General features: G+C 30.9%; 1 protein-coding gene across 1 annotated transcript in view; it reads left to right on the top strand.

Moving 5' to 3' along the window:
* LOC143063436 (discoidin domain-containing receptor 2-like) overlaps positions 1-19,026 on the top strand; it is an 82,721-nt gene that overhangs the window by 12,142 nt on the left and 51,553 nt on the right. The window contains exons 2-4 of the mRNA XM_076235589.1: positions 5,334-5,404; positions 10,744-10,834; positions 15,750-15,938. Of these exons, the coding sequence (XP_076091704.1) occupies positions 15,842-15,938 (97 nt within the window). The 5' untranslated portion in view covers positions 5,334-5,404; positions 10,744-10,834; positions 15,750-15,841. The remainder of the gene's footprint in view (positions 1-5,333; positions 5,405-10,743; positions 10,835-15,749; positions 15,939-19,026) is intronic.

Genomic DNA, 19,026 nt, shown 5'->3' with positions numbered 1-19,026 from the left:
ACAGAAACCTTTGATTTAAATAGTATAAGGTGGGGTACCGTTCATATTTTATTGCTGTTGATTTCAATGAGATCTATATAGCTCTATCAAGTTTCACTATGATCTATTAAAAAAGGTTTTTTATATTATTGGAGAAAATAAAGTCAAGTAGAAGTTAGTTTTTTAAGTAGGATAACAAAAAATATAAACTTCTTTGATTGAAAGAAAAGACATGAGAGATATATACACCTTTATATCTATTTATCTGCCATTACTAGACATCACAAAGCTTCCCTTAAAATGTTTACGTCATACTAGAAATTATCAGAATGCCACAATGGAAAAGTGATTGTTGTATGTTGTTGATAGTTCAAGAGGCACAGATTCTCGGGGTCAATTGGCAGCCCAAATGTTCAAATAGCAAAAAGATCTATAAGAAAGCAATAGCAACACATTAAGAAGATGTGATGTTACATAAAGTATTGTACATAGTAAACATCATATGTGTGGTTTTTAACTTATAAAAGTTTCTTTTATCCATATGGCTGAAGTGAGGACTTAAAAGCTATTATTGGACTACTTTGCATCCATGATCTATCATTGTCCTCCCAATTCAGATTTACCCCGTAATAAACATTTGAATATCTTCTTGCAAACCAATAACTTATCAGAATGAAACAAAAAACACAAAATGGAGATGTTACTTTGATAGTGATTTACAAAGAGTTTGGCTGTCTTGGACTATTGTAGTATATGATTGGCTGGACTCAAGAACCATGGAAACAATTGAACCAAATATAATAGATCTGTTCTTTTGATAGTTACATTTATCAATTGATTGCAACAGAAAATTCTAACTTGCCTCCAGTAGAGTAAGATGTAAGATTGGTAGACAATTAAATTATCTTTTAAATAACCTGTAAACTAGTTGAAATAAAATTGACAAGATGTGTTCATTTGGAGGAACTAAAAAATATAGTTGTTTTTACTTTGAGGTCAATTGATGATAAGAAATTGCCTCCAGCAGCAGTCGAAATTTTCATGCCTTATATTGATGCCTTATGGTAGAAAAGATTTTTTGTTTGTTCAATGAAGATGAGAGTTATCCTTCCCTTAATCTTATCTTGTTTCATTTGAATTCTCTTCCGCTTTGACAGTGTATTTTTGACAGATAACTGATTGAGATTTCTTGGAGTCTTTAGATGCAGTTAAGTTTTAGATACAAGATAGGACTTTGTATTTTGAAAGAAAATCTATTGATTATTAAAGAACTACAGGTGTTGTATTGAGAACAAAGTAAAACAAGCGTTAGCCTTTCTAAAAGGCTATTCGACTCTTAGCTGATGAAAAGGGAATGTGCTCTCGCTTTGTAGATTAATTCACTTACTAGAATAGCCACGTGCATCAATCAACAAATTTTACCACACACGTGAGGTCACACGCTATGAAGTAGTATCGTTAACGTTTTTGTTTACTCGAGAAGATTCGACTATTTATAGATAAAGGTTACCTGTGTAAAATCTAATTGCTAAAATAGAGAGGACAAATCCGATACTCTGCGGGATTGTAGGACATTTACTTGGTTTGGATTGTCCTAACCAATCAATAAACTTTGATTATTCACATCTCGTAATATCTTCCAATCAGGTAGCAAGAAAAATTCACGCACCTAGGAGTCGAGAATCAAAGAAAAGGTCACAGAGACCCATGAAACAGATGTGGAATCATTCATGGGGAATATAATCAAAAGGCCTTTTTATGGTATTGCATATTGTTTTTTCACTGAAAATTGCCAGAATTTGAAATTTGAAATTTGAAAAATCAATGTATCTGTTGAAGAAGTCAAACATTTTAGGCATTGACAGAGTTGTAAAACAACATCTGTAACACTTTATATGACTGTATCTATTAAACTTTAACTTTATTTCTCAGGCAATAAAAAGAATAGAATATTGAGAATAGAAAATGGGGTATGTGTCAATCAAAGAGCAGAAAACAGCCGAAAGCCACCAATGGGTCTTCAACACAGTGAGAAAATCCTGGAGGCATGTCTCAGCTGACCCCTAAACAAAATTTCGTTATGCCTACATATGAGCATACATCCCAAAATTAGTTTGCCGTAACCAAATGTTATTTAACTAATACAAAATGCTTATTACCTCAAAACTTAGATCAAATTTGAATTTTTATGGTGTCACTTTTACTGTTCTAAATTTACATTTTTCATGTCTGTTTTTTTTTTTTTTTTTTTTTTTTATGTACTTTGATATATCACTGTTATATTCATGTAAATAAGTACCATACTTTCTTTTCTAGAAACCAATGCCTGCGCCTGAGATGCTGTTCTTCCATTTAAACTTTTTTAAATAAAATCGTTAAACCTAAGACAATTTAGGATGATTTTGAAAGTCTAGTGAATTAATAAAGATCAGGATCTCGTAATTGTATATCTGTTAATGTATTTAAATTACTATAGAGGGATACATCATGCCATAGACTCCTTTGTTACATGAACAGATATTTTTACATATATTGACATAGCCATTCACAATGGTGTACTTTGTCTTCAGTTGTGCAGGGGAGTTGTAATTTAAGGCAGACTGGGGTGTAATAAAATGCAATTTGATTCTCATCCTTCTACAACATCATGTCCGTATTAAGGATTTCTTGTAGGTTTTTTTCGTTTTTTTATATAATGAATAAAATGAATATCTTATTAACATTCAATACTTAACACAAATTTGTTACTTGAAATCGCAGCCCACGAGTGAATCTACTGTATTACTTTCTTGTCATGATGATATATTTAATTTGGAAAGTAGTTTATGCTCACATTTAGAGCACATACAATGACAAAGGTATTTCAATAGAAATAGGACATTAAGATTAAATGCAATTTTGGATGATACAGAAACTGTAAGAAATTAAAGTTATGATATCAACTCAGCTTTTAGCTGACTGGGGCCGCCCCCTAGGACTCCATGTGAGCGTATGCCATCACTTGGGGTCTATCCTCATCATCTGTTGTCAAAAACTATTTCAAAAATCTTCTCCTCTGAAACTACTGGGCCAAATACCTTTAAACTTTAACTAAATGTTCAAAAGGGGTCAAATGCAGTTTTTGGCTTATATCTCATAAAAACTTTTAAAAGCTTTTAGAGCAAATCTGACACCATGGCTTAGAATAGAACATAGGGGTTAAATGCATTTTTTGGCTTATATCTCAAAAACTTAAAAGCTTTTAGAGGGGTCAAATGCAGTTTTTGGCTTATATCTCAAAAACTTAAGCTTTTAAAGAAAATCTGACACCATGGCTTAAAATAGAACATAGGGGTCAAATGCAGTTTTTGGCTTAATATCTCAAAAACTTAAGCTTTTAGAGCAAATCTGACACCATGGCTTAAAATAGAACATAGTGGTCAAATGCAGTTTTTGGCTTATTTTAAGCTTTTAGAGCAAATCTGACACCATGGCTTAAAATAGAACATAGGGGTCAAATGCAGTTTTTGGCTTATATCTCAAAAACTTAAGCTTTTAGAGCAAATCTGACACCATGGCTTAAAATAGAACATAGTGGTCAAATGCAGTTTTTGGCTTATTTTAAGCTTTTAGAGCAAATCTGACACCATGGCTTAAAATAGAACATAGGGGTCAAATGCAGTTTTTGGCTTATATCTCAAAAACTTAAGCTTTTAGAGAAAATCTGACACCATGGCTTAAAATAGAACATAGGGGTCAAATGCAGTTTTTGGCTTATATCTCAAAAACTTAAGCTTTTAGAGCAAATCTGACACCATGGCTTAAAATACAACATAGTGGTCAAATGCAGTTTTTGGCTTATTTTAAGCTTTTAGAGCAAATCTGACATATTCAATTGGTCAGAATCTATCAGCCTTGAAATATTCAGACCAATCAAACAAATCATTGTTGGGTTGCTGCCCCTGAATTGGTAGTTTTAAGGAAATTTTGCAGTTTTTTGTTATTATCTTGAATATTAATATAGATAGATATAAACTGTAAACAGCAATAATGTTCAGCAAAGTATAAGGTCTACAAAAAAGTAAATGACCAAAATTGTCAATTGACCCCTTAAGGAGTTATTGACCTTTAAAGACAAATTTACAGAATTTGTTCATCAAGTTTGCTAACATTTAAAAATCTTCTCCTCTGAAATATAGGTGAGCAATTCAGGCTCTTGAGAGTCTCTTGTTTTTATTTTCATTCAATCTGTTTTTAAGAAATTCATATTGATTTATAAACTTTACAATATTTTCACTTGTCAATGCATTCTATATACATTAAATCTTATTTCATTAAATCCTTTATGAAATTGAATAATGTTTTACAAGAAGAATAACATTATTAGTATATAGATTTAGACTGTTCCATTTGGTGTCAATACTTATGATTTGATACTATTCAATATTTAATACAATTGTCCGTGAGTTAATTTAAGTTATAGAGGTTATTTTAAATTACTGAGATTATGTAACTTTGGGATATTTAATAATATCGAAATCTGTTGAAGTATTTGTAAATTCCTAATCTCTCTCGTTTGTATGTGAAAGGCAAGTACTTGTACCACACTTTCCTAATTCAGGATTAATTTAACTATATAGTTGGTGTTAGTCTGGGATTAATCGAGTGTAAAATCTTGACTTTCGTGATTTATAACAATAATCTTATTATTATATAAGAAAAAGTTGGTGAATTTTAAGAATTAAACTTGCTTCAAATAGATTTTGACTTTTGGGTTTGGGTTTTGATTGAATGATTTGTTGACACTAATATTCAATGATGTACCCTATGTGACAGAAATAATCAATGGGAATTAGACAAAACATCACCTGAATACACAAGTTGGTCAAGTCATGAAGTTTAGAACTCCAGAAACATTTTCAAATGATTTGTCAAATCAACAATTTTGTATACATTTTATTCAAAATGCAATAAAATACATGACAAGAAGTTGTCCAGTGAGATATGTAGTCCAGTTGCAAATTTAATAAAACTCACAGTAATGAGCTTTTTAAAACCTCCATTGAATTTGAATTATAGTTGATGATGGTTGACTCAGTTGTTTGTTTAGTTCTCCTTAATCAGTTACTTTTAGTAATGTAAATTGTTTTACCTCAACCTCTTGATATAAAGATTTGTACTATAGATTCTTATAATTTTCAAACAATTCAGTTCAGAATAATTTAACTGTTGAAATCCAAAACATTTCCCAGGAACTTGAAACAAAACCAAAGACTTTTGTTCTCACAATGAAATGTAGACTGACAGATAATGCTTATTTTTGTTTATTTTTGAGATGCAAAACTTACATATGGAAACATTTTTTTCTTTTTTAGATACTGATGATCTGGTTGTTGACCTTTGATTGACTACATGTGACCAGCAGCTGTTTTGTGATTGGATATTGGTGAGAAATTTATCATGGTCATCTCTTTGTTTATTTTGATGATAATTACTTGGAGCATGTAAAGCTTTTTAACCCCATGCTGACTTTGATCAGATTTACATGGGAAATGATTGTCATTTCAAAGTTTCCAAACTGAAATAACAGAATAACAGAAAAATGTATCATTGCAGTGATTAGGCGACAGTGAAAGCATTTTATCACTGGAACTCAACACCAAGATGTAGAAATCAACTGAATACCTGAATTATTATATTGCTTTGATAAAAGATTGTCATAGACTCAGGTTGACTCTTCATAGACTCGGGCTGACTCTTAACGCCAGGGTGACATCTGCACATGCAGATTATTAATCAAGTGCACTTATTTGTGTCATCTGTTAGAAGGAGTAAGGCGTTAAGTCATGGCCTCTTTCTTGGAATGGCAGGGTGCACCTGACTTTTTATTCAATAGTCATTACTTAGACCCCGTTCACACTAGCATTTTTGTTAATCGATCTTATTTGAATCGATCTAAATAAAACCAGTAAGCGTTCACATTATCCTTAATCATAGCGATCTCTATCGGTCTAATCTGAACCACTGCGTTCACATTACAATTTAAAACGCAATCGATTTGACCTTTTTACCTGTAAAACTGTAAACATTGTGTATAAATAGAACTGATTTATCAAATTCCTGTATAATACACCGATACACATACTTGAAAGAAAGTAAAAGTTATTGTTTATCTTAAATCACAAGTTAAAATTTTGATACCCGGCGGTGTTATTGCAGTATTCTTTAAATTTGAAGAAAAATAACTGTAGCAACAAAGTTACAACCCGACGAAATACTGCGGTTCCTGAAAAGAGAAAAAAAAATTATATCTAAGAAAAAAGACACAGATTTCGCAAATCTATGCTACGACTAAGACAACATGTTTTCAGTTATTTTAAAGGCCTGTTAACAGAGAAATATGGGTTAAACAACGAACCTCTGGGATAATTTTGCCGCTATACATGCGCATAAGTTATTTTCGATTCAATCGTACTTAGTTTAAACCGATCTCTGCGTTCACATTTAAAGTAAGATCAGTTTACTTTAGATCAATTCAAACTAAACTACCTCTTTTGGTGTTTTAGTTTAGACTGATTGAAGATCGATTTACAGCGTTCACATTGGCCCTTAAATCGATCTAAAGTGAACCGGTCTAGTTTAAATCGATAAAAATGTCCTAGTGTGAACGAGGTCTAATAAGGTAGATTTTTGGTAGAGAAAGTAGAGTGCACCATGTTAAAACCTCTTGTTGCTTTTTGAATGCCAATACAATTGCTTAAAAAAGGTCACCACCAAAAATGATGTGTGGGTAAAAAACTGCTGTATATCCCCTCTTTGAAAAGCCTTGGATAGGAGAGTATATGTTTACACACAACGTACATAAAATTTTGTATTTTGATTGACATAAAATAGAGAATGGAAACCTTAAATTATTTTTTTCTTTAAGATATGTCTAAAAAAGACATTAAATAAGCAAGCATAGAATAGAATGGGTAGGGAAACCTGTAGTGTTTTAATCGTTGTACATCCTATCAAAATATTTCTGTTGAATATTTGAAGCAGGTGAAAAAGCCATCAAAATGAAATTTGTAGTAACCAAAGTCAGTAAGAAGTATTCTATAACTGTTAATATTCCCTATAGAAATAAACATTTCTGAGACCTTTTATCAGGATGTCTTGGCTAAGTAAACAAAGCTGGAAGAGAAATGGTTTAATCATGATTGAAGATTTGTGAAGACCTGTCTGGAATAATGAATTGATGATTTCTCAACTTGGCATGTAAACATGCTACAATTGTACTTTGGGAAGATAGTTTATGATGTTTCCTGATGTTACAATGCACTCACCTGACCATAGTCTTATCATTCAAAAAATCAAAAAAATATACAAAAAATAAATGATGCTGGTTCTTATTTCTCAAGAAATCATAAATTTTAAGTTACTCTGATACCAGGAGCAAATAATGAAACTATAAAAAAAATACTCTTAAAATACCAACCTTTTTATGCCCCATCTTCGATAGTAGAGGGACATTTTGTTTTCTGGCCTATGCGTCCATTCATCTGTTCATTGGTTCGTCTGTGCTTTCATTTGTCTGTCCCACTTCAGGTTAAAATTTTTGGTCGAGTAGTTTTGATGAAGTTGAAGTCTAATCAACTTGAAACTTAGTATACATGTTCCCTATGATACGATCTTTCTAACTTTAATGCCAAATTAAGAGTTTTTATCCCAATTTCACGGTCCCCTAAAAATAGAAAATGATAGTGTGAGTGGGGCATCGGTGTACTATGGACACATTTCCGACCAAGACAAATTGATATTTTGAAGAAAATGTACCAACAAAAATAAATAGATTCACAGTAAGCATCAAAAAGCAAAAATGTTTTGAGACAAATTATTATGGTAAATGCAATCAAAAATGTTTTGGGAGGGAATACAGACTGATTCCAAAGTGTAAAAGTTGTAACTATATAACCATGCCTCAAATTATTTTTTCTTGTTTAGAATAAAAAATGGCTTTTGCATTTTAGAAAAGGTCATGACAAACCATATTAATTGATTTGTTTTGTGTGTTTAAAATGAAAAATGACATTTGCATCTCAACAAAGGTTATGACAAACCAATATTGAAACTGACCTGTGTCCTCTTACTTATTTGGGCAGTTCAACAGTATCAATCTGAAATTAAACATGATACCTTACTTAATACCATGGATATATGATTGTTTACATTTGTCTATAATGCACAAAAGTCTGGATGTTGCATCTTATTTCATTTTTATTTTGATTCAAGGATAAAATCACCATGAATCTCTGTAATTGATTCCTTCTCCTTGGATACCAGTTAATGTTAGCCCAGTAGGGGGCACCACTAAATATGTTTTTAGACAACTCATTAAAAAGTTTTATCCATACATTATGAGGTTTTGGGAAGAATAAAACAACATGAAATATGTATAAAGATATCAAATTATTCTCTTTTATCCTCAAATTGATGTAATATTTATGAAATTAGATCTCATATTTTGACACTCCCATTATTTTTCTGTAGACTACAATTTTAAGTTAGCATGCAGTCTATGTTTTGTTTTCAATAAATATAATATATGTAAGTGCAGTTCTTGTATGATTTTTGATGTTTGATAAAATATTGTGATCTCTGGATCTTGTTTTTAGATGGTCATTGCGCCTAACAGTACCTACATATGCATTTAGTATTATGTCTTTATAAAGGTACATATCTTAATGTGCTCAGATGTGTATGCTATACCAAAATCTATAGAGATTTAGCAGTAAGCATATGAATACTTTATGTTCGTTTGAACGCAGTGAATTTAGATCTGACATGAACTTACCCTATACAGTAGGTCCAACCCGGGACTATTATGCTAGCAATAGTATTAGTATAAAAGTCCCAGGTCCAATAGGGGTTTCAATAGTTTTAAGCAAAATTTTAAGAGGCATATTTTGTCTTCCAAATTTGAACCTCACCTCTGCTCAACACTCAATATTGTCATCCCCATAATTGAATGATGTGAAAAAACAATATGTTACACAAGATAAAGGAATTCTGGGAAATATTTATTGTGTTTTTTACACCTCGTCAGATTATTTTCCTGTCCAACGTTAATTGAAATTCTGGGAATGGACAGGAAAGCCTTTTAAGAAAGTTGTTAAAGATTAGTTTTATGGAGAAAATCTCAGCGTTTACAAATAAAGTGATCCATATAAGGATTCTTTTGAATTTATCACTAATTAAGATTTATATTGTAAACTTCACCATAACAAATTGGATTTTTCATTTGTAAAATTCATCAATTAGGGTAAATGGCAAATCAATACGGGAAAAGTATTATAAATGGTTGCCTCTTGTCGGACTTAATTAATCTAGGTTAATACTAGCGATGAGATCGGCTTTGGAAAATAATTATGTTCACCGTGATTGAATAATCAAACAATCTGCACCGTTCCAGGACAGTATCGCCCGCCATTGTAAAACATTGAATGGTCTATTGTTTGTCTACGTACATACAAGTGTTCATTTCACACTTACTAGATTTCAGTCCAAACTATCTACAAAAAAACATGACTTTTCAGAATTCACCTGGAAGTTGAAAATAAAAGTTTGGTTGCTGTTGACAACGCAGCATCATTCCAGCACATAAGAAATAGTTTTCCATCTATTGGTATTTTTGGAATCAATAATGGAGGATGTTGGTATTATTATCATGTAGAGAGTGAACAGTGTGAGATGATAATATTGATCTTTAATATGTTTTACCTTTAGGAAATACTACATGGCTCTGTCAAGCATGCATATGATACTGGGCCTCTGTCATGCATCAATGATCACTCAGGGTTTTTTTTGGAATCCAGACTAATATCTATCCAGATTTAGATTATGTACTATTTTAGTTACAGTGAACCCATCAAATATCGCAATAATGAAGTCATATTTGGCTGAAATCATTCTCAATAACATCATGCTAGAAGTAGTAAACAACTGTTCTAGAAAACGAATTGAATTAGCGAATTGCAATATGAAGTTAACAATTTTCTTACTGTACTATTACGTAAAATATCCCTGTTGAGAATAAGGTGTAAGTCTATGGAATGTGGTATGACGTTTTTGTAATCTCTGGAGAATATTCTTCTCCGTCTTAATGTACTTTTATCACATCAGTTGTCACATGATGACTTGTTGTCCAATTAATGATGTATGGCTTCTCATTTATTGTCCTATCTCCAACTGAAAAGTGCATCCTCAGCAACATTTGACCTTTTACTGGACGACACAATAAATGTTGAAAGACAATAAATTTCTGCTATTTTGATATTGATAAGATACTCTAAGAAACTTTAAATGTTGAAACCTAACTGATGTTGTTCTTCTCTGTTCCAGAGAGTTTTATGTTCTTTAGGTGACATCAGTGCCCACTGCATACAAATCACAAAAATATCTAACTCCAAGGATAATTCAGAAAGGAAAATCCCTTAGAAAATAGCAAAATCAAAAGCTCAAACATATCAAACCAATGGAAAATAACTGTCATATTCCCAACATGGTACAGTCATTTCCTTATGTAGAAAATGTTGGATTCAACCTTGTTTCGTAGCTAGCTAAACCTCTCACTGTATGGCATTCACAAAAAAATATCAAAGTAGTGTAGTAATGTCAGATTCCTATTAACTAAATGTGTGTGGACACAGGCATGATCTCTATTTTAATCAGATTGAGCAACTATTTATATTTATATTAATTCCAAACGTTTTTTAAGTGATTTTTATTTTTTTCCATTTTGAGATGAAAGTAAAATGACAGAAGCTGATGTAAAAGTTGGTTTGCAGACTTGAATATTCTAAACCTTTTGAATATTTGAATGGTATCTTTTAAGGTAAGTCTTACACAACAGTTGTCTTAGACTGCTCTGATATCTGGCAAGCAATCTCAGACAAAACATGATCATAAGTTGTTAAATATAAAAAAAAGAAGATGTGGTATGATTGCCAATGAGACAACTACTAAATGTCTAGTTGCAAATATTGTATTCACACCCACAACGAGAAGTTATCTGCAATATATCTATGGTTAATATCTGAAATGTAATTGCACAATTAGAAAATAAAAGGAAGGATGTGATATGGACATGAGAGGGACGGCACTGGCTGACTCAGGGAGGGCCTGCTCCAGTCTTTCTCTCTATATTCAACCAGAATTTTCCCACACAAGAGGGCCCTCCTGGATCCGCCTATGCTCTAGCAGAGCAGGATCTGTTTACCCTTTTGGAGAACCTGAGATCATCCAAAGTTTTGGTGGGCTTTATGTTCATTCTTTGTTTTGAATGAATTGTTTTGTTGACTTGTTTGTCTTTCCGATATTTTTCATTTATTGCCATGGCCTTGTTAGTTTTCTTTTGAATTATGAGTTTTGTATGACACTTAATATTCTCTACAACATTTTTCTTGGTGGCAGAATATTGATGCAAGCAGATAGTTAACGTACTAACACCATTTAAGCAATTGATAACTTTTAATATGAGCAAATCAGCCTCCTAAGGGCCTCTTTTTTATATCCTTTTGTTACATAACAAAGAACAAATCACTTAGTTTTAATAGTTTGCAGAAATCCTAGGTAATATCAATCTTGGCTTAGCTATCAACACTTAAGTTTTCATTTTTTTTTTACTTTTCTTTTTTCTTTTGTAGTAAATCCATATTTTTTTTTAATTTTTAATAGATACCAGTGGAGTTTGTTTTTTATGAGTTTGACCTTTTTGACAGGTTTCATTTCATATCTTTGTGACAGCTGTATCCTGCATTGTGAAATATATATGTCACCAGATGTCGCCACCAGATCTAACGTAGATGTTAACCAAATATAATACAGATGTAATTGACCATACATAAGAACTAGGCAAGAATAATATAACCCTTAAACATACTGTACTTTTTCTAAACTGATTTTTATTGTAAATATCTTAATGTATTACTTCCTTTCTAGATACATGTAATAACAAACAGGGAGGGTTGTGGTAAAAAAGTTTAAGCCCCACCACATCCTTAAGTTCATTCCTTAATAGAACATCAAATTTATTTGATATAGGCTTAATTTAAATATATTTATTTATAGTGAATTGGGGAAACAAGTTATTGCAACCTATATTAATCTCTTTCCACTTTGCGGTTGCGAGTGCTGTCTTGTAGAGGCATAAGCCTGCTCTTTTTCAAAATATTCATTGGTGTCTTTTACTAGCAAGAGATGTGCCTCTCTCTTAACACAGTTCAGCCATTAATTGTCCCCTTCAGACAGACTATCACATTTCTCAAGACCATATTGGAAAAGGGTGTCAAGGGAGAACTGAAATTTCAGTCTCTGAAATGTTCATTCTGGAACGGGAATGGAACCAGGAACCTTTTGTATTAGTAATCGAATGTGCTTACCACTACAACACAGCTCTCCTAATATAAGGCTTGAAAACTGGTAGAAATACAACATCTTGGTTTTTTCCAAGTCTGCACATTTTTCTTCCTTCTACAATTTATTGATAAATATTTTGGCCATGAAATTGAAAAAAAATGCACATTCAGCTGCCCTGTATTCTTAGCATTATCTTCTATAAATTCTGTAGAAACTTGTTGTTATCATCACAAACTATGCTTTGTTATACCCGGCACTACTAATTAGTAGGGTATACAGCTTTAACCTGACCATCATGATATAGCTGTTAATTCTGAAAGTGGCTTTGAACACCAATGAATAAATATATCAATACTTAACACTGTAAAATAGAAAAACAAAGGACATGGGATATCCATCCATGATGCAAAAAACACAAATAGTAATTTTAAGGAACAGATTTTTTATTATAGTAAACTCTATATTTTTGTCACACTTAAAGACCTACAGCAGTGAGTGATGAAAACTGGTTTCCTGATGATGGCTCTGGAACCAGTCTTTAAGATTAAAATATCAGTAACATGTATATATCGGATTAAAGGTGTCATGAAAACTGATAACAGTCTATCAAAGAGAGGAGCTATGAAAAAGATCCATTATTGCATGCCTCCTTGAACTGCAATAATAGTAAAAATACTTAATCTTTTCAAAATGAGATGAAAAGTATGTTATAATCAGAAATGCTTAAGTGGTGATGTCACTGTGACATCATAAACATGTGGAAATTAGCACAGTTGAAGGAAAATCTGTTTTTGGCAAAATTATAACTACTCAAACTTATTGCACATTTGTAATTAAAATTGGCAAACACTCTGAATTTGAATTGAAACTTGCATTTACTGATCATAAACAACCAATTATATAAAAAAAGAAGATGTGGTATGATTGCCAATGAGACAACTCTCCACATGAGACCAAAATGACACAGAAATTAACAACTATAGGTCACTGTACAGCCTTCAACAATGAGCAAAGCCCATACCGCATAGTCAGCTTTCAAAGGCTCCGAAATGACAATGTAAAACAATTCAAACGAGAAAACTAGCGTCCGTATTTATTTTAAAAAATGAACAGGTAACAAATATGTAACAAAGAAACAAATGACAACCACTGAATTTGAGGCTCCTGATTTTGGATAATAACTGATTTTTTATTTGTGTAAATTTTCACTTTCAATGATAACTAATTTCATATTTTCTTTTGTCTTTAGATTCATAGTAAAATATGCGATTACAGTGAAAATTGTTTCTCTGTTTCTAATTTTGCTGATGTACTTTATATAAAGTTATGAAGCGATCAGTTTGACCTTGCGTTGTCCGTCTGATCTTTTCTAATGTTACAGTTATACAGTGTAGTGAATTAGATTTTACTACACACACTGAGAATGTTACTTTCTTACATTACAAAGAAATACCTCAAATAAATCAGCTTGATTTTATTCATGCAAAAGGTCTTCAGTTGAAATTATGATTACCCTTGGTAAAAAAAATATGCAAAGTTGTGAGGCTAATGAAATTTAAATGAATGTTTTTAAAGCTTGAGACTCCTAAGCAAGCTTCTTGACCTGCTGTTACATTTAAAATGAACTTTTAAACTCTAAAAGATGGAAAGAGATCTAACAACAGGGTATTTTGAGATTAACAAAGAGTTTCATGGTTTATTTCACACATCAAGGGATTCCAAAAAGACTTGTAACATTTGGCATTTTGACGTTGTCACTTGTATTTACTCCACATCACAAGATCAAAAATCTCAATCTAAATCAATACCAGATGTAAACACCCCCTCTTGCATTTCATTTCAGAACAATCTAAGTCACATTTCTATTAATCCCAGATTTTAATTTCTTCTATTTAGACCCCTGCTTGCTTTCTACAAAATCTAATTATTTTGTCAATTATTCAAAATGGCCACCTAGTGTTTCCCATTAGGATTAGTGGGTTATCTCCCCTCCCCAGTAATTAAATTTATCCTCAGCCATTAAAATGTCTTAATTCCTCATTAATAGGTATGTTATCTATGGTATAGTGTTACAGGTATCCCCCATGTGATTATTGTTCCCCACATAATGAGACAGTTGGATACATATTGGTGCCAAGGTATGTGTAAAACGTCATAAAAAAGAGGTAAAGAAGTTAGGGCTATCTTCCAAGGTCATTGATTTAGTGATAAATATTTGATAGGTGTTATAAGGTCAGATATTATATTTTAGTATCCTTCTTTTCTTTCCTTTTTTCTTTTTATCTGGTCAATAACCTTTAACTATGGATTCATTTATGTTTGTGAATTGAGAAAAAATCCCATCTCTGTGGCTTTGTCAAAGTTTGTAAACAAGCATATAGAACATGGGTACTTTATTGAATATCTAAATTGAACTATACCTATAAAATCCGCGAAAAATTGATATCGCTTGAATAATAATAATTTCACAATTATTTTTAAAAATTTCCTTTAAGTATTGCTCATCTTAAAGTTATTGTGCTATATTAAGATGTCCCTGGATTCTCCCTAAACTGCTACCTCTAATTGAAACTGAATTTATTGAATCATAAATATACATTTAAATTCACGAATAGCTTAAAAACATACACCTTCTCACAGATTTAATAGCCTAACAACAAAACTATATCCTGCCACATCAGTGGTAAAAGTAAAATAGGAAGTCTGGATGGAGAAAATAAAAACTTCAAAACTTGTATTCTGGTTATAAAAAGTAAACTCTCCTACACACATTTTCAAATAAGATTATTTATTTTTTATGCCACCAATTAAAATTTTATTTTATGATTTTTTTTTAACAGCTAGTCTTTTATCAATTGTAGCCTTTTTATCTTATCATTTGTTTATAGGTGAAAGAAATTCACAAATCAATTTCTTATCTTTTTTTTAAATTGGGTCAGAAAAATATCTCATATTTCGTCCTAATTATGCAAGCTTGCACTTGACTATAATAACTCAATAGTAACTGAAGAGCTTTTTCATCTGGCCATACAAAAATTACATGTTTCACAAAATTTATGACCAGTTTTTGGTTATGGTCAATTTGATCTGTAAAGGCCAAACTTGTGAACTGTGTAATCCGCAATTAACTTTTCAACAAAATAATCACATTACTTTTTGTTTTGATAAATTGAATATGTCAAATACTAAAGAAAGTAAAAAGACAAAATAATTTTACTGGTTTGTAAAGGTTATCTCATAAATCACAAAATTACTTTTGATTACATCTGATTTCGAATACACTACATTGCTACTAATCCATTTCTATCCTGTCTTACCCTAAAGGTAAAATGGACTGATCCACTACTTCACATAATGATTAGTGTACAGCTATTCTATTGTTGCTATTTCAGTGGTAGCCAGTGTGTTGATACTGTTATGAAAGATGTGAGGATTTCTACTAACAGTGCAGAATATTTTAATGGATTTAATGTGAATATATAACATGGAGTTTTTATTCCACCCAAGCAAAATGAAGTGGATATATTTGATTGGAATTATAGTGAGCTGTGGATGGGAGAGAGTTTATTCTGTGGATCTATGTAAGTGATTTATTCATAGACTTCATCCATTTCTCAAGGGATGTTGCAATGTCTTTTACACATGGATGTTTATTTCATTGTTTACCAAGGGTTTGTGTGTATTTTATCAAGCGTTTTACCAATGTAATTCAAGTGTAAATTATCTACTATTTTCAGTTCAGTTTACATAGAATTTGTAACTTCTACACAATGGAAGTTGTTTAAAAAACCTGTAAAAGGGGATTAAAATCTTGTCTCAAAAAACCCATGAAATAAAGATACTCTGGTACATAAAACTTAAAGTTTTTCTCTGGATTATAATGACTGTGAGTTATATATCACAGGAAATTGACTGACCTTTACATTTTATGACAGTAATAAATTGATATAATTTTACATAAATTTGATATTTTTTCTCATGAGATCTGTTTACTCATAATTCATAATTATCACTAAACCTTTTCTCATATTTAACTATGTAAACTTAAAACAAATTTCTTTGTTTCTATCATAAAAATCATGGTGTTTTTGCAAGATTTTGTCTAAAATATTATAGATTGTAAAGTCCTTTTCATTAGCAGTTTATTTATTTGAAACAATGAAAATAGAATATTTATAAATTAAATTGGAAGAAAATTGAAAAAATTACATTGGACAGGTTCTCATGAAAGAATTATTTGGTGAAATGACAATTAATTTAAAAAAAAAAAGGAAAGTTAAGTAAGATAATGCATGATTGTTCAAATGTAAACTGCTTTAATTTCAAATTCCTTGAAAAATTTCAAATTCCTTGAAAAATTTCAAATTCCTTGAAAAATTTCAAATTCATGAAACTTTTCATCATGTTACTAAACACGTCTGAAATATTTTTAATGAGCACCAAAATATACATATGATTAATGAAACAGAATTTGTCAGAGGGCTTGAGGATATATTATTTTTTCTTAATTTTAAGAAAAATAACACATGTTTCATACTAATCTGACACCAAAATATTTGTACAGGAAGATGGATTTACTTTACAAAATTTTGATTTATTGCTGCAAAAATTGTAAAGAACAATTACATAATATAACTGCATTATCATAATACAAAAAAAAAAATAAAATAAAATAAATGACTTGGAAAATCGTAATAATTTTTTGTGCAATTTAAAAGCTATAAGTGTTCATCAAAAGAATTAATTTTGTCCTTAAAAGTTATTTTAGTTATCAATAATAATTTTTGTTCAAGGTATGATTTAAGGTTGGTAGCATGTATTTATCAAAGCATAAGATACATGTACAATCTGGAAAATTTACAAATTATGAGAGCCATAAATTTCATTTGAGAAAAAAATACAGAAGAAAAAAAAGAATCCTTTAAATAACACTGTATTTCATGGTACTTGATTAATTAAAAAAAAATAATAATAATAGGAGTCGATAGAAATACCCTGTAACATGATGTCCTCAACTCTAGTGTTCAAATGATTTCCCGAAAGGTTTTACAAAATTGGGAAAGTTGGATTTACTCTATATAAAAAAAAAAAAAAAGGATCTAGAAAAAATTATTAGGAAAATTTTAAGATCCAGTATCATAATCATGATAATAATTTTTTTTAAATCTTCCCAATTGATTTTATTGTCCAGTATATGATCAGAGGTAAAGAAAATGACACCATCGTGAGATTAATATGATAAAATTTGTACTTATTCGGACATTATCTTAGGGAGTTTACAGATGATACAGTTATCAGAAACGGACAATGTGTCGTCAAACCCTGGGGCAAGCTAGGGACACTTCATTATAACATCTTCAACCTTTGTTGACAATTCTTTCTTCCTGGCCATCTGACCATAAACTGACCATTGTCCAGCTATAATGACTGTTACGATGTTTATATGTATATAAGATATAGCCTGATGTTTACATTATTATAATCAGCGGAATTGAACTTCATTTAACCAATTTATTAAGTATACAGTTTGAATAAATCATTATGAATTTTAAATCGGTAAATTAGAGGCTACTTTGTAGAGTAAATTGAAAGATCAAGGTCTTTATTGGTTTTATAACACTATGTAAATCATCCTTAGTTTGACATGTGTAAAAAGAAAAACACAGGTGGACACTGTAATTTTAGGTCTTGAAATGTTTGCCTGTTAAACATGGGAAAGGACTTTCTATTCAAATATCATAAATTAATACAATTAAAATGTTTAGACGCCCTGAAATCTTTTGGAAGTGTTACAGTTTAAAAACATTTTAATTCGTCAAATTTTTATTTTCAAATTATTTGTGAAAACCCTTTAAAATCATTCATGGAAAAGAAAATAGGTAATTTGCTAAGTACACTGTTTTATATAAAGTTTGAATACTGCTACTCAAAGTGCATTTGTAAAGGTTTTAACTGTTCTTCCTAGACAAAAGTATCTACTTTCATCATTTAGTTGTGGTCAACAACTCTAAAAATTACCAATAACAAGATTTTTGTCAGACAGTTGAGGGGATTAGAAAAACAGTTTAATGTTGTTTATAAAAAGACCAAGGAGACGGTATTGACAGTTAAACACTCACAGTACAGGTCACATGTGAAATTAATGTCCATATTTGTGCGTTAAATGTCATCAAGTCCGATAAAATGAAAATGAAATATGACCAATACAACTTTAATACCATAAAAATTGTGAAATTTTAAATTTTATTGGTTGATAATTTAAATTTTAATGTGAAGTTTTTGCAAATCAGTATGTTTAACATTCATCCCTCTGCAATCTTAATATGCCAAAAAACATAAACTTAAACAATTTCTGCATTTTCATTTGCAAGTCGAAGAGAAATGATATTAAAATTCTGTCATACTTTTTCAGCAATGTTATTGAATTTCATAAAATTGAATGCAAAATACTTCATTTAGAGACACACAATAAAATGTGACTGCCTTTACTAATCTTCAAACTATTTACCTAACTCCATCGAAAGGAAATGTGCATCTGTAAAAGTGCACCATCCTCTACAATGTGTCGTAAATTTCACAGTACTCATTTAATTTATATTTTTTACATATTGATTAAAGCAGTCGTTTGAAAGGTTCATTTCATCAAGAAATAAATCGGATTTCTTGTTT

Source organism: Mytilus galloprovincialis, chromosome 2, assembly GCF_965363235.1.
Source record: "Mytilus galloprovincialis chromosome 2, xbMytGall1.hap1.1, whole genome shotgun sequence".
In the NCBI taxonomy this organism is placed as follows: domain Eukaryota; kingdom Metazoa; phylum Mollusca; class Bivalvia; order Mytilida; family Mytilidae; genus Mytilus; species Mytilus galloprovincialis.
Note: the sequence above shows the minus strand (reverse complement) of the source record. Positions and strands in the feature narration are given on the sequence as shown.